The sequence below is a fragment of the Rhodnius prolixus genome, unplaced genomic scaffold (genome assembly GCF_049639745.1).
Source record: "Rhodnius prolixus isolate KJV_2025 unplaced genomic scaffold, Rpr scaffold_8, whole genome shotgun sequence".
Lineage (NCBI taxonomy): Eukaryota > Metazoa > Arthropoda > Insecta > Hemiptera > Reduviidae > Rhodnius > Rhodnius prolixus.
Window position 1 is genome coordinate 16,481,320 of NW_027411593.1, and position 14,319 is coordinate 16,495,638.

Genomic DNA, 14,319 nt, shown 5'->3' on the forward strand with positions numbered 1-14,319 from the left:
TGTGGGTTCCACGTGTGTCGTTTGTCTATAAAGAGCCCAAGGTAGCGCACCAGATCTGTACAAGGAAGAGGATTGCTGTTCAGGACAGGTGGACAGGATCCCCGCCGGAGAGTAAACATGGCTTGAAAAAAATTTAAAAAAAAAAATAAAAATAAATAAATAAATAACTCGGTGTTAAGAATAAACTATAAGATCATTTAAGCATACATTTTGAAATCTTTACAAGTCATTTGTTAAAACTATTTTCAATGTATTTATGCCATGAATTGAAAAAGTTATTTAGGTCTTTGCTATTCAGATGTCCTTAGAAAAAACGTTTACTTATGAAAGAATTGGAGAATCATCGTGTTTGCAGTGTGGTTTCCTGCAAAATAAAACCTGAATAATTTTTTTTTTTTAATATAAGGCTTCTCTAGGGTTAAGCAGTGCACCCAGCTTCGTTTCAATCAATTAACTACATGACTACGAAACATTGTAAGAAGTCCACAAGATCTGGTCAAGTAGGAAACAAAATACATTTAGCTAGAACGTTATATGTCATTTCCCAAGTTTTCCAATTAGAAAAATTTTGATTCCTATTTTGGATGATGCAATATTTTTGCCTAAATAATTGTTTTCGTATTCGATAAATTGCTTTAAAAAAATAATAAATCTTGCGAAAATGAAATAAACTTCTGTTAATAAAGATGTTTGCTCTCTTTAACATATTTTTATTTTTAATTATACTTTATTAACTTGTTCTGAATAGTTAGAAATAAACCTTGGACTTTGTGTAAAAAAATAAATAAACACAACCTTCGAGCCACTAATTTCATGTTTGTAACTGATGCTAACTCGATCATTTATAGACACACTTTGGTTTCGAAATCAATTCTTCTTCATTCATTCTGTGTTTATATTGTATGATATTTTCTTCATTTCTTTAAGAAGTAAAATAATTAAAGTGTATAAGTATACCTTCTCTACAAAATAATTCTTCTATTACTTAATCAATTAAATGATTAGTTCTGGGCCAGTGATTTTATGTTTCCCACTTCTAGAGAAGAAATGATTGCCCGGTGTCAAGGGAGACGACCCCGGAATTATGATCAAGTTGTCTAGTTGCACTTTCACACTGTGAGAATAATTCAACATTTCTGGTTTTTCAAGTCAAACTGTTACTTTTACTCTTTTAAAAAATATGAATCGACTTGATTAATATTTAATAATTAGTTTTTAATTGAAATATTTAATCTCAGTGATTTCAATAATTCAATAATAATAATCTTCAGCTTGGTGATTAGCGCCGTCTCATCACTTAACCTCTCTTGCTCGGATGGCACCTTCTCCTCCCTCGCTACATCTTTTACAGCTTCCATTGGGAAGTAGTATGGAGCCGAGGTACCTGGAGCATATCTTCCCTTTACCCTTTGGCCATCCAAAGAGGGAAGAGAGATATTTTAATATCTTGCCTTTTATAATTAATTTATTGTTTTTTTTAAAGAATTATTATTATATCTTTCGGAAGTGACCATAATAAGGTCATAATAAGGTTTGGGTACCTGGTCATTCAGGTCATAAGGGAAACGAAGCGGCAGATTTATTGGCTCGGGAAGAAGGCACTGCGTGCGGGGCACTTCGTTGGCCCAGAGCCCTGTTTTGGGGTTCCGAAGTGGGTGAAGACTAAGGCCATTAACTTATGGGTGCAGAGTAGGTCTCAAGAGTGATGGCTTGCCATCACTGGGCAGAGACAGGCGAAGGAGTTCATTAAAGGGTATTCGCCGAAGCTGACTACAGAATAAATCTGCCTAGGCCGTGGGACTATAAGGATGATTGTAGGCCTATTAACTGGCCACTGCAGGCTCAGGAAACACATGCATCGCATGTGCCTGGCAGATGATAGCCTCTGTAGGTTCTGTCAGGAAGAGGAGGAAACGGCACTGCACGTGTTGTGTCAGTGTGAGGGGCTTGTCGTGGCTAAGGATGCTACTTCTCGGGGAGGAAAAACCAAGGCCTGTGAGCTTTACCCAAGAGCCGCTCTCCAGCATCAAGAGTCTGATTAAAAGGACAGGTCTGGAGGGTGAGCTTTAGAGTGAGGGGAGCCACAATAGATTCAAAGGGGTCGCAGTGGCGTAGGCCTTGAGGCCGCCCTAGACTAATCTATCTATCTATATCTTTCTGAAATTGTCGGGATATTCTCAGCATCCAAATACAATAGCAATGATGGTAGCTGTAGCCTTAATGCAACAACGTGTGATCGTGAACAATTTTTATGCAAAAAATGCACTTAGTTTTAGAGTGCACAAAATAGAATCTTTTTACCGGATTAAAATAAAATCTAGGATTCCTGTGAGAGAACACTTGCCAGAGGCCGGCAGGTTTAAGGTTTCAGGTTTAAATGGCCTCTGGTGTTTGACGCGCTTTAAATTAAACATCAAAACCTTCAAAGACAAACATTCAACTGATACGGCCCCTCCATTGTATACGTGTTATTAACAGACTTCTTGAACGCTTCTGGATATTGTCGCAGGTTGTGCATAATTGTGCAACAGTTAGTTGTTTCATACCACTAATAATCAGTTTAACTGAAAACAAATTTTCATTTACTATATTTTTTAGATGAGTTTCATGTGCATGTTTTCTAGACACGGAGGATCAGTATGGGAGAGGGTTGTAGCAAGGATGTAGCGATGTTATTGTGTCTTTGTGTGTGACAGTGAGGTGCTGCAAGGACGTGAGTGGAAGATGAGAGTAAAAAAGAGAATTCTGATAAAACAGAGAGAAGTACAAAGAGGTCGGTGGGGAGAGAAAGAGAAAATGGAGTAGGATGAAGGAAAGAAAAAGTACAGCGTTGGAAGAAGAAGTGGGCTTCTCCGCGCTGAGAGTAGTGGAAGGGTTGTGCGGCGCTTCAAATATTTATTCTGTGAGCAGTTGGTGGATAGGGCAGAATCTCGCCCCCCACTACTCTGGGCAAAAGGTAACAGCAAATAGTGGGGATATTCTGGTGACCAATGGCTGGGGCGGGGCTTCACACTGGCCGCTTCTACCCCTCCGGCACCACACTCGGCTTCAGTTGATCTCGTATCCATGGCCAGTCCGCATCTAAGTTATTTTTATTCGCATACACTTCCTCTGCTGATGGTACGTAAAAGTTTTTGTTTATACTTATTTCTAGCTAAATACTTTTCTAATCTAATCTTAGAAACAGCGGCATCTAATAATAAACTAAACGGACGAAGCGTATCCCCCTAAAACAAGTCAGTTATAATCTTAAATTATCTTCAAGATTGATTGATTAATTAAGTTAATTATTTTTGGCATTTTAAATGGAATATAACCAAAAAAGTGTAATAAATTTTTTTTATTTCTACACGAGAATAACATTTTAAATGAATATTCAATAATAACGCGACAACTAAGTGCGTTCTAGTGAAAATAATATCGGCCACTTCACAAACTAGACCATTATTGCTAGGTACTTCTCAATTACGGCTTTGATTCAATAAGGCATCCCAGTTCGTTTATTAAATATTGTTAAGTAGAAAATTTGTTATGTTTTATAAATGCACCTAGTGGCTATGAAGATCATATTAGTTCGGGAATCCTTTTTAGTTTTATTCCTTCGGAGATATTTAAACATCAGTCCAATGGACAAAAAAATATATGCGAAACATTCGTTTGAATTAAGATTTCAGTTTAAAAAGATTTAAAAAAGATATCGGTTAGTCTAACAACTTTATACCTTCATTTATATTTTACATTTTTTATTGTAAGATGTTTTGTTGAAAGATTACTACAGAACTTTTATCTGGTAGTTCATCCTGATCGATAGAAGGATTACACTAGAATTTAATCATTTTTCTAATGTTTTTCATTTATTTTTTTCTTTTAAATTTTCAGTTAAAAGTAATGACGGCACGAATATTTGTGTATTATTTTCTTTATTGAATTAGTTAGGTATCGAGTGTAGTAGATATATTTCCCCTACAATTAAAATGAGGTTTATTTGTGTCTCTCTAATCAAACCTTAAACCATATTCAATTCATAAAAGTTATATCAAGCAAAAAAAAAGAATTTAAAAAACGTTAAGATTAGGTGACAGTTGATAAAATTATCTAATTTTAATTCATTTATAAGCTAGTTGGAATATTTATATTCAGATAATTTTTTTCCTTATTCTATTTTTATCAATAAAATTAAAACAAATCTCAAATAATTGCTACTTTTTTACAAATTTGATTGCTATATTTTTTAATTAGGGACAGTTAATGGTAGCCAAAGCCTTTTTTTCAGTGCAAAGCCGGTATCCAATTGGTGTTCTCTCGTTATAGAAAACATTCTTCATAAACGGACAGTAAATAGTCAAGCTAAATGTAACAGCTGGTTGTGGATTCGAAACCATTAACTCCAGTACACTAATCACAGTGATAATCCGATTCATTTCATTATTTTACAAATTGTATTTCTGGGATTTTACTAAAAACTTTAATAATATTGTAACAATGTGGGAATGTTATTGGATAACTATAAGAAAACTATCGAATTAGTGTAAAAGTGATTCAAGTACGCATTCTTAGCCGATTTTGAAAAAAAAAAAAAATCTTATTTCGTTCTGTTTATAGTTATTTAATTTTATTACAACTTTGAGTAGAAGTATTATTGCATTTGTGTCAAATTTTTCAGCTTGAATTAACACCAGGGAAATTGTTTTTCCCTACTGAGAACAAAGGGGGCATTTTCATTTATTCAAAAGTAAAAAAAAACTCGGTTCAGATCAACTGGAATCGGTAAATCCGTATTATTTTACACAAAAAAAAAATCCGATTTTTGTTTCCAGTTTCAGGATTTTCTGGAAAACCACTCTAAGGATTCAGTGCACCGAATCCTTATTGAATTAAACCGCGTATTTTTAATGCTTATCACTTTTAGTTGAAACTGTTTTTAGACTCTAGAAGTGGAATGTGCCTCACGACATGAACATTAGGCCAATCTATACTACACTTTAGTTCATGCCCTATAAATCATATACCTGCACACAACATTTACCAGTATTATTTTGTGGTCTATTTAAGTAATTTCGAAAACAATCGGTAGCTAAAGATGTATATGTACTGGTCTTACAATTTGGTTTTGAAACTTCTGTTTCAATTGTTATTACTTCCGCATTCCACTTTGAGATTCTTTTATTACATTTAGTTTCTTACATTTCTTACAATAAAATGATTTGGCCAGTTTTGCTGTACCAGAATTTCAACCAAATTAATATAGTTAAAATTATTAGGCCCGAATAGCTAGAGCTACATTATTTGACAGTTGGCCTGCATCATTTGACACTTTAAGGCTCTGTGAGCTGCTAATTTAAGTATATGAGCCTTGGATCGGGAGCACTGATAGATTAGGGCAAGCATTCTTGGTCCAATTTGGCTTAAAAGCCTGAGGTTTCTCAGTAAGGCTTGATTACATTAGTTTTTTCCTTCTTCGAAGAGCCGATAGCTCAGTATGTAGTTAAAAGTCCTTTACACATCATACAAATGCCTGCATGCTGTTGATATCCATGAACTTCTTCCTCATGTCCTAGCCTCTAAGGATTCCTATCCTCTGAGTGGCTGTTTAATAACTTACAGTTGACTTCCTTTTTCACTTAGTTTCTTGCTTAGAATTCTACAACACCATTCCTGCTCCGCAACCATTTTACGCCTTGCAATTTTCAGTTCCAATTCAAGCTCAAGCTAAATTCTTTAAATCAGGCACATTACCGCTTTATATTCAGTAATCACACTGTACATGAAAACATCCTGAAGATAGATAGTGCTGCTTAATACCAATTGGCCTGGCACTCATGTTTGTTATTTCTCTAGCCGGTTTCGCACCTTCATATACTTACCATCAGAGGTTGATTAATATGTTTGATGTAGAGAATTCCCCTTCAACTTCTATTGCAATGAATTCTCTACATCAAACGTTACACGACTGAAAGAAAATCAGGGATTGATAAATAAATTAGTGTCCTGTCCCAATCCTGAGGGATATTACTTTATTTAATAACGCAAAAATTATTTTAAACTAAATGATCAGGAAAACCACTTTATAATTTTCTGCTACCTCCCACTTCTATCTGTTCGACGGTTAATTAAACCAGTGTTGCCGGTTTCGATTCCCATTCTCGACCTTGGATTGTCAATACTGTATTAATGAATTATGTTTATTGCATTACATTAATCATTCCTGACAGCTGATCTATAAGCACCAGGACATTAAGCTGGAACTGAAAATTCAAAGCGTTGCAACTTTATTTACTTTGTTAGGCGCTCGCATGTTTCATTAATTTTTGCTTACCGCTTTTGTTTAGAGGGCAATTATTTATCACCTTCTTTTGGAATTATATTTCATTTAATCTCATTTGTTTAAACACTGTGTGAACAGCATTTTATAAAGCCAAATTTAATGGTATGTAAATTATTAAATACAGTTGAAACCTAATTTTGATTAAATTTAACCGAACAAAGTGAAAAGTTGACATTATTTATTTTATTTATTAAACACTGTTTCGATACAATTCTGTATATAACAGTGGGATTAACCCATATTTACATTTGCAAACATACCTATGAAAGTTCAAAATTATGGTACAAAATTAGAAATAACTAAAAACAATTCTCATCAATTAAATTAACTTCCCTGTTAACAATAGAAAATAAAGTAAAAAGAAATAATAATTATATCTTAAAGAACTATAAATTATATGAAAAGTTGACATTATTATTATTATTATTATTATTATTATTATTATTAAGACGCCACGGTAGCCGAGCGGTTTGAGGCGAGGCCTGCAAAGCTTATACGTATTGTGGTACTGGGATCGATTCCCGGTCTAGGCCTTGGATTTTATTTAATGTTTTATATGAGAAATTTATAGTAAAGTATGTTTGCTAGTCGCCTCCGTCCACGTCACCTAAGGTAGTTGGACTTAAAGCCCGACTGAAAAAATAGGCATTTCTTTACTCTTTACTTTTTTATTATTATTTTAATGGAAAATTAACCCTTGCTAATTTTCTGCCCATTAGAACCATTTTGGCATTACTGCAAAAAAGTAATCAAGTAATTTAATGTTTCAGGAGCCGCATGGGGCGGTGTTGGACAGATGGAACATCTGCAGTCCTGAAGAGGAACCATTAGTGCTGCAACAGTTCCTGAGGTTTGGCGAAACTCGGGCTATTACCCAGCAACTTCTATTGCATGGCGTGGGAGATAGCCGAATCATTCCGCGGATGGAGGCAGATATTAAAAAATTACTGGAAAGGACAGCACTGCCACCCAGCCGCAAGGACGAGGACAGACGAAGCAGCCATCTATTGAAAGCACCAGTGTCGCCCGCGTTGCATCCTCCAGCACCTAGCCTAAGACCTCCGCCACCTCCAATTTCTCCGCAGCAACAACTGCAACAACACAAGCCACCTCCACCTCCTCCGCCACCCATTAGCTTTAAACTTCCACCAACAGGCTTAACCTGTACTCCGGCAACCTCTACACCGACTACAGCTTCGCCGCCCGCATCCAGTTCAATAACCGTATCTCCGCTAAACAGGCTACAGAATATGCAACCGTTTGATTTCAGAAAAATATCCGGTAAGACCAGTCCAGAACGAAGAAGACCATCCGAAGAAACTAGTCCACCAGGGTTGATGAACCTGAGCGTTACAAGTAGTTCAGCCGTTCATCTGCCACCTCCATCTTTACCAAGTACACCGTCAGTCTTCACCGGACATAAATCTCCATCAACAGAGTACTATCTGAACACCGGTTCTTCTGAAATGGGCTCTGAAGATGATGACGATGATGAAGAAAATTCACAGAGCGCATTGAACTTGAGCCGCGATAGTCCAGGTCATCCTAAACAGAGGCTTGGACACAATAGAAAGAACACTACGCCGGTAAAAAGACAATGGGGCTCGGCTGGACTGCCGCTAAATTTAGGCACTCAACTTATAAATCCGGCTACCGGAAAGAAGAGGGTCCAGTGCAATGTTTGTCTGAAAACATTCTGCGATAAAGGTGCTCTCAAGATACACTTCTCCGCTGTACATCTTAGAGAAATGCACAAGTGCACTGTGGAAGGATGCAATATGATGTTCAGTTCCAGACGATCCAGAAATAGGCACAGCGCTAATCCAAATCCAAAACTGCACAGCCCACATCTTCGGAGGAAAATTTCACCTCACGATGGCCGTAGCGCTCAGAATCATCCGATTTTAATTCCACCATTGCCAGCCGCTTTGAATCCTTTAACATTTGGCACGTTTCCTTTGTTGACACCACCGCCAGAATTAAGACATCAAGCAGCGGCTCTTGATCTAAAACAAAGTATAGATTTAACTTCGTCTAAGCATGATCTAAGAAGGTCTGGCAACGAATCATCCGAACCTATGGAGGAATACATGTTGGATGATGATGATGATGATGGAATAGTGGTAGAGGGGGGTGGAGAAGAAGACTACGACGGTGATTCGGACAATCATAACGGTGAGAAACACGAGGACGAGCCAACATCTAAACGATACAAGATGTCTGAATCAGATGGTGACGGCGATGAGGATCTGTTGAGTAATATGGACAGTAACGATGATTCACTGAGTGTAGTGGATACGCAGAGCGTTAAAGAAGAAAACGGAGCGGAAAACCTCGTAACGAAAAGTACTCGTAAAAGGAAAAACCAAAACCCGACGAGATGTGCAATTTCGCACAATGTAAATACGAACGAAGGACTGATTAGCGATGAGGATTCCTGCAGCAATATTGTCTTTCAATCTCATTCAAGAGACAAAAAAGATTTTCCTGAGGAACGATGTCACGACATGAGTATTAAAAAAAACGACGATGAAATAGAAAACAATAACACTATCCAGAAAAGAGACTCTACGATTGAAAATAAATCTAGTTCTGAAACTTATGTCGACGACAAAGTCGTAATAGATTTAAGAAGTAATCCGGAATCAAAAATCGAAGTTGCCGAAAACTTAAAAATAGAAAATCCACGTGCTGATTCACCAAAAGTCAAGGAAGAGAAAGCTGATGTCATCGAAACAGAAAACAAAGACGAAGGTAAACAGCGACCTTCCAGTCGGAACGGAGATAGCAACAAGAGCGAAGAGTCCATGGATTCCTCTAATGCGCTGCGCCAGCTGGAGAACCTTTCACAGGGGCATTTCGGTGAAATGATTAAACAACACGATTCCTATTCCGCTTTGAATTACACGGGTGCTGGAGATCCTCCTAGTCCTGCAAGATCAAATGCATCCTCCGGATCATCAAATGATTCCCAATCTGACGATCCAGAACATCATGTCTACGGACATTTTCAAGACGGCACTTTTATCACTACAATGGATGTGCCAATTGATAAGGATAATCCACGAATGTGTACAGCGTGTGGAAAGGTTTTCCAAAACCATTTTGGTGTGAAAACACATTATCAAAATGTGCATTTAAAATTAATGCATAAGTGTTCCGTAGATGGTTGCAACGCTGCATTTCCGTCGAAAAGGAGCCGCGATAGGCACAGTGCTAATTTAAATCTACATAGGAAATTATTATCAACATCGCTTACGGACAAAGCGGGTGTATTTCTAGATTCTGCAGCCCATCTACAAACTTTAGCGGCAAATCCATCTCTACATACGGAGTTCTTGGCTAGGTTATATGCGGATAGCCATTCACTAGGTGGTGCTCCACATTTACCACCGCCTGGGCTCTTGAACGGCGATCGTCTTGGACATCCTCCACCATTGTTCCTACATCCTGGTCTAGGTTTGCCAGGTTTCCCTGGTTTTCCACCATTAACTGCACCATCCGCTGCGCTTAATGGTGGTCGTTCTTCTGGTTCAAATTCACCAATTTCCGCTAGAGGAACACCATCGCCTAGACAATTGGTATACGCTGAAGATGATGACAAATTAAACGCGGATAAAGATGGCCTATTTCCATGTAGATATTGCCAATCACCGCAGAAAGATCGTGCCTGTTTGAAAGAGCATTATGAAAAGAATCATGCAAGCGAAATGCATAGATGTACGGTGAGCGGTTGTCCATTAATATTTGTGTCCAGTTTAAAGCGTAATAATCATGCTGAAGATGAAAGCCTACATCAACATTTGAAGCAAAGGCATTCGTGATCTCTGCTAAATAAAATTGGACTCCAATATTAGGTTTCCCTTTCAATGTTCCTTTCATTGCTCTTTACTATAAAATAAACTAGAAGAATATATTGTAAATTATTCGTCGTGGACAAATCAAAACACTAAAATCTACCAATAAATATATTAATATAATGTCGGACAATACCCACAGACAATCTTTTTGTGCAATATAATCAAAAAAAATGAAATGAAATAGTGTGCAGTGTAAATTAATTTTGATTTAAGTGTTGTTTCTTTCAGTTATTGATTATTTCTCTGCAAACTTCCGATCATTATTTGTGAATCTTTTTTAATAGATGTACAAAACAAAATTTGGCAATTTCTCTGGGAGAACATTTACTTTTTTGGGGGGTTAAGGGAATATGCATTTAATATTTATAATGCAAAACTACGACTAATTAAGGTGTGCAGCTCTGGAAATCTATTTATCCAAATAATTTAAACAAAAAATGAAAGAATTTAAAACAACCTGCTGTCAAGGTATACGACTAGATGTATTTATGTTATATCTTTATGTAAATGTAATTAGTAATATAATAATAATTAAAAAAAACTATAGTATTCGTAGTTAAATTTAATCGAGAAATTCGTGATGTTTAGTTTATATTTATAAAAAAAGAAGTATAAATATTATATATATATAAAAGATAATTATTGTATATTTCCCACCAAATAAATAAAGTCCATCATGTATAATTTACACCCACAGCCAAAAATCCCCAGGAAATATCGCGCCCAGATGTCCCTTAAAAACCCTATTATATCTGCTAAATAAAATTAAAATAGAAACTTATTGTAAATATTTTTTTTTTTTAAGAAATATTAAAAATTCATAAAACAATAAAAGATTATTGGTGATGTAAATTTTTTGTTTCATAAATTTATATAATTAATTTAATTTTAATCAAATGGTTCATTTAAATACTTTGTAAATAAGAGAAACGTTAACAGCTTAATTTTTATAATTGTGATATATTGGTTTTTTAAAATTGGTTTATTTGATTTTATTTAAAATGAAAGTATACTTGATCATTGATTTGCGTCCAAATTAAAGAAGCAGTAATTTAATTCAAAATTTTTGTGGGCTCTTCTTCAAACTACCAATTTAGAAGTCGAGAATGGAGGCGTTTAACTTTTGTCATAAATTTCTTATAATCATAGTAAAATATATTCTTATGCCAAGACTAAGACCTGGAATTTTGAAACTTTGTCTCTCAAAATGGTACACAGTGATTCGCGCATAATTTTGAAACAAAAAGGGTATATAGGTTTTTGAAAATTTTGGGGAGTTATTGTCAGAATGATTTGGGTAGATATTGGTGTGTAAAAGATTAAATCTTTAATTTAAAATTTATTTATCGAGTAGTCTCCAAAATTTTGAATTCTCCTTGTTTTGCTCATGGTACAAGATTCTTTTTTTCATTTTTATTTTATTTTTTTTTTCTGAGGGTTTTCCCCATAATGAGGATTCCCTCGCCCAAACTAATTTAATTTTTTATTTTACTTCTCCAAACCTCTCTGTTCTTTGCGTCCACTATTGAAACGCCATAACCAGCCATATCCTCCTTAGCCATCTTCAGCCATGACAGCTTCGGCCTGCCTCTTCTCCTTCTTCTCTCTGGGTCCCATTTCATGATCCTTCTTGGAATCCTTTCCTCTTCCATCCTTGAAACGTGTCCGAGCCACTCCAACCTTTCGTTGGAGCATGTCCTTCTCTACTTCCATAGTCTTTCTTATCTCAGAATTTCAAACTTCCTGGAGTCCATGTTTCACTACCGTACAGTGCAAAGCTTTCGACTATGGATTTATACATCAGCCTTTTAACTGACGGTAGTATGTTACTGCTCCACAGTAGAGGATTAAGCAACCCTATGGCTCTGCGACCCTCAGAGATCCTTCTTGACACTTCTCTTCTAGAGCCGCCATCTACTTCAAGGATGGTACCCAGATACCTAAAATAGTTTGAATTTTTAATTCTTTTCCCCTCGATTTCTAGTAGCCCTCCTTGGGTACTCATGAACTCAGTTTTTTTAAAATTTATAGCTAAGCCCCATTTTTTGTACTCCAGGGCTAGTCTAGTGACTTATTTTATTTCAAAATATATTTCTGGGCTGGGATTGGATGCGCGAACGGGGGGGGGGAATATGCTACCAGAATGGTTGAGGATGGATTCTGAAAGGGATGTCCATTATAGATAAAAGAATCACTAAATAATTTCTAAATTTGTATTTATTTGGCAAATTATTAGAACTATTGTTTCACGCACTTAACTATCGATTTTCTTAATTTGGTAGTTCTAAGTTAGCCCACACAGAAAATTTAAAAATTAGCATTATCACTAGACAATCCGCAATAAAGAACAAATCATGGAAGAAAAAAAAATCCAATAGATTCTATCAATTTGAGAAAATTTACGAACAGATTTTAGGATAATAACATTTAAGAACCTTTGCGATATCTTGAAAAACTCGCAAATCAAATCATCAGTATTTTGGTCCCATTTATTGGTTTCAATTTCAACCATTTTCCACTTTCCTACTCTATCTATCTCGTTTCTATCATATTGGAAATCAAAAATGAAAATTATATTGTAATAATCAAAAAAAAAATTTATGATTCTTTGATTGTCTTATCCGCTTTTTTGAAATATATCCAATCTCCAAAGGAATTAACAAAAAAAAATTGTTGGTTACAGAGTTTAAAAAAAGTGTATTTATAAAAAAATTCTAGTGTATTTACATGAATATATAAATATATAAATAAATACAAATATATATATTATATATGATCTCTTCTTTCTATTCTAGAGGAAAAAATGTTTTTCTGTGTATAAAACTAATCAAATTGTGTATTCTATCGAAAACACTTGATTGTACCTTCAAATACTCATGTATAGTATTAAATAATTATTTGTCTATCAAAGTTTTGTTAAATATAAAATAAAAATTAATTAATTGTATGTATAGAAAAGTAATTATTTCATCTTACTTCAAATTATCAAAAATAAATTTAATAATTGCAAAAAAAAACAATAATAATGGTCTAATTTCTTTTGACACACATTTTTAGTTCAGACAATTGATTGTTTGTGACACATTAGAGTCATTCCATGTCAAATCAACACGGGGTCTGAACCTCACCATCTCGGATTTTCTTGAAATTTGGCACATGTCTACTATTGGTATAGACTTGGAAAAATATGAAATTTTACTGTGATATGTCAACTGGTTTATGAGTTACAGGGCTGTAAAGTTGCCAAAAATGGGCTGAAAAATAGGGAACCCCGTGTTTTTTAATTACTGTAGAAGCTTTCCTAATTGAGCTACAGACTTGGGATTGGTGTCATTTTATAGCATATATAATGCCCTTTCCTGTGATGTGCGACACCATATGGGTTAGGATAAATAAAGTTCGTTAAATTTAAATTTTAAATTTTTTAAAAAGTACATATTTTAAAATTTTAAAATTAATTCCATGAATAGCTAGTAGTGTTATGAATCACTGGGCAAAATATTAATTTGGGACGGAAATGGCTTCATTGTTAAAAACATTTAAGACTAAAGCTCCTTTTCATGGAAAATATATTTTAATAAAATTAAAGTAATAAATAAATTGAAAATAGTAATAATGAATCAATGAATCATAATTAATAATTATTAAGATTTAAAATATTGATTTTGAAATCATTTTTAGAATTAATAATTATGATTACAGTAATTAATCATATTAATTATAATATATTATTTTAATGAAATTATGCAGTTAATCAAATTATACAAAAATAATTCAATTCAATATCTTTGTTCAAGAACAGTCATCTTTGGCTGAGATAACAGCCTCTTTAAGTTGGTTTAAGTCGGCCAAGGGCCTTGTAATGGCTTAGGGGGTTCGGTAAAGTGACTGGCAGCTCGTGCCAGTTTGCAACGACCCTATGAAAATCAAATCCAAACTTCACTACAACTTTTTGAGTGGGCAGTAGAAAACATCACCAACATAGACTTTGCATATTCAACCCAGGGAAGAATATGTTGAATCTGAGTGTTTTTTAAAAAATCGGTTTACTCAAGCATTGGCTATTAAAGGAACACAGCAATACCATGCTTTCATTCCCTGAAGTAAATCCAAAATATTGGTTAAAAACTTTTC

The 14,319-nt window shown here is 35.0% G+C and overlaps 1 protein-coding gene across 7 annotated transcripts in view; it reads left to right on the forward strand.

Moving 5' to 3' along the window:
- LOC141450939 (zinc finger protein basonuclin-2-like) overlaps positions 1–13,143 on the forward strand; it is a 368,549-nt gene extending 355,406 nt beyond the window's left edge. For 6 of the 7 annotated variants that reach the window (XM_074121888.1, XM_074121887.1, XM_074121885.1 and 3 more), the window contains one exon: positions 7,096–13,143. In XM_074121888.1, coding sequence (XP_073977989.1) covers positions 7,096–10,149 — 3,054 coding nt within the window. In that variant the 3' untranslated portion in view covers positions 10,150–13,143. Of the gene's footprint in view, positions 1–2,632; positions 3,121–7,095 lie in introns of those variants that run through there. The other variant, XM_074121890.1, reaches the window with a different exon arrangement.
- The last annotated feature ends 1,176 nt before the right edge of the window (positions 13,144–14,319 follow it).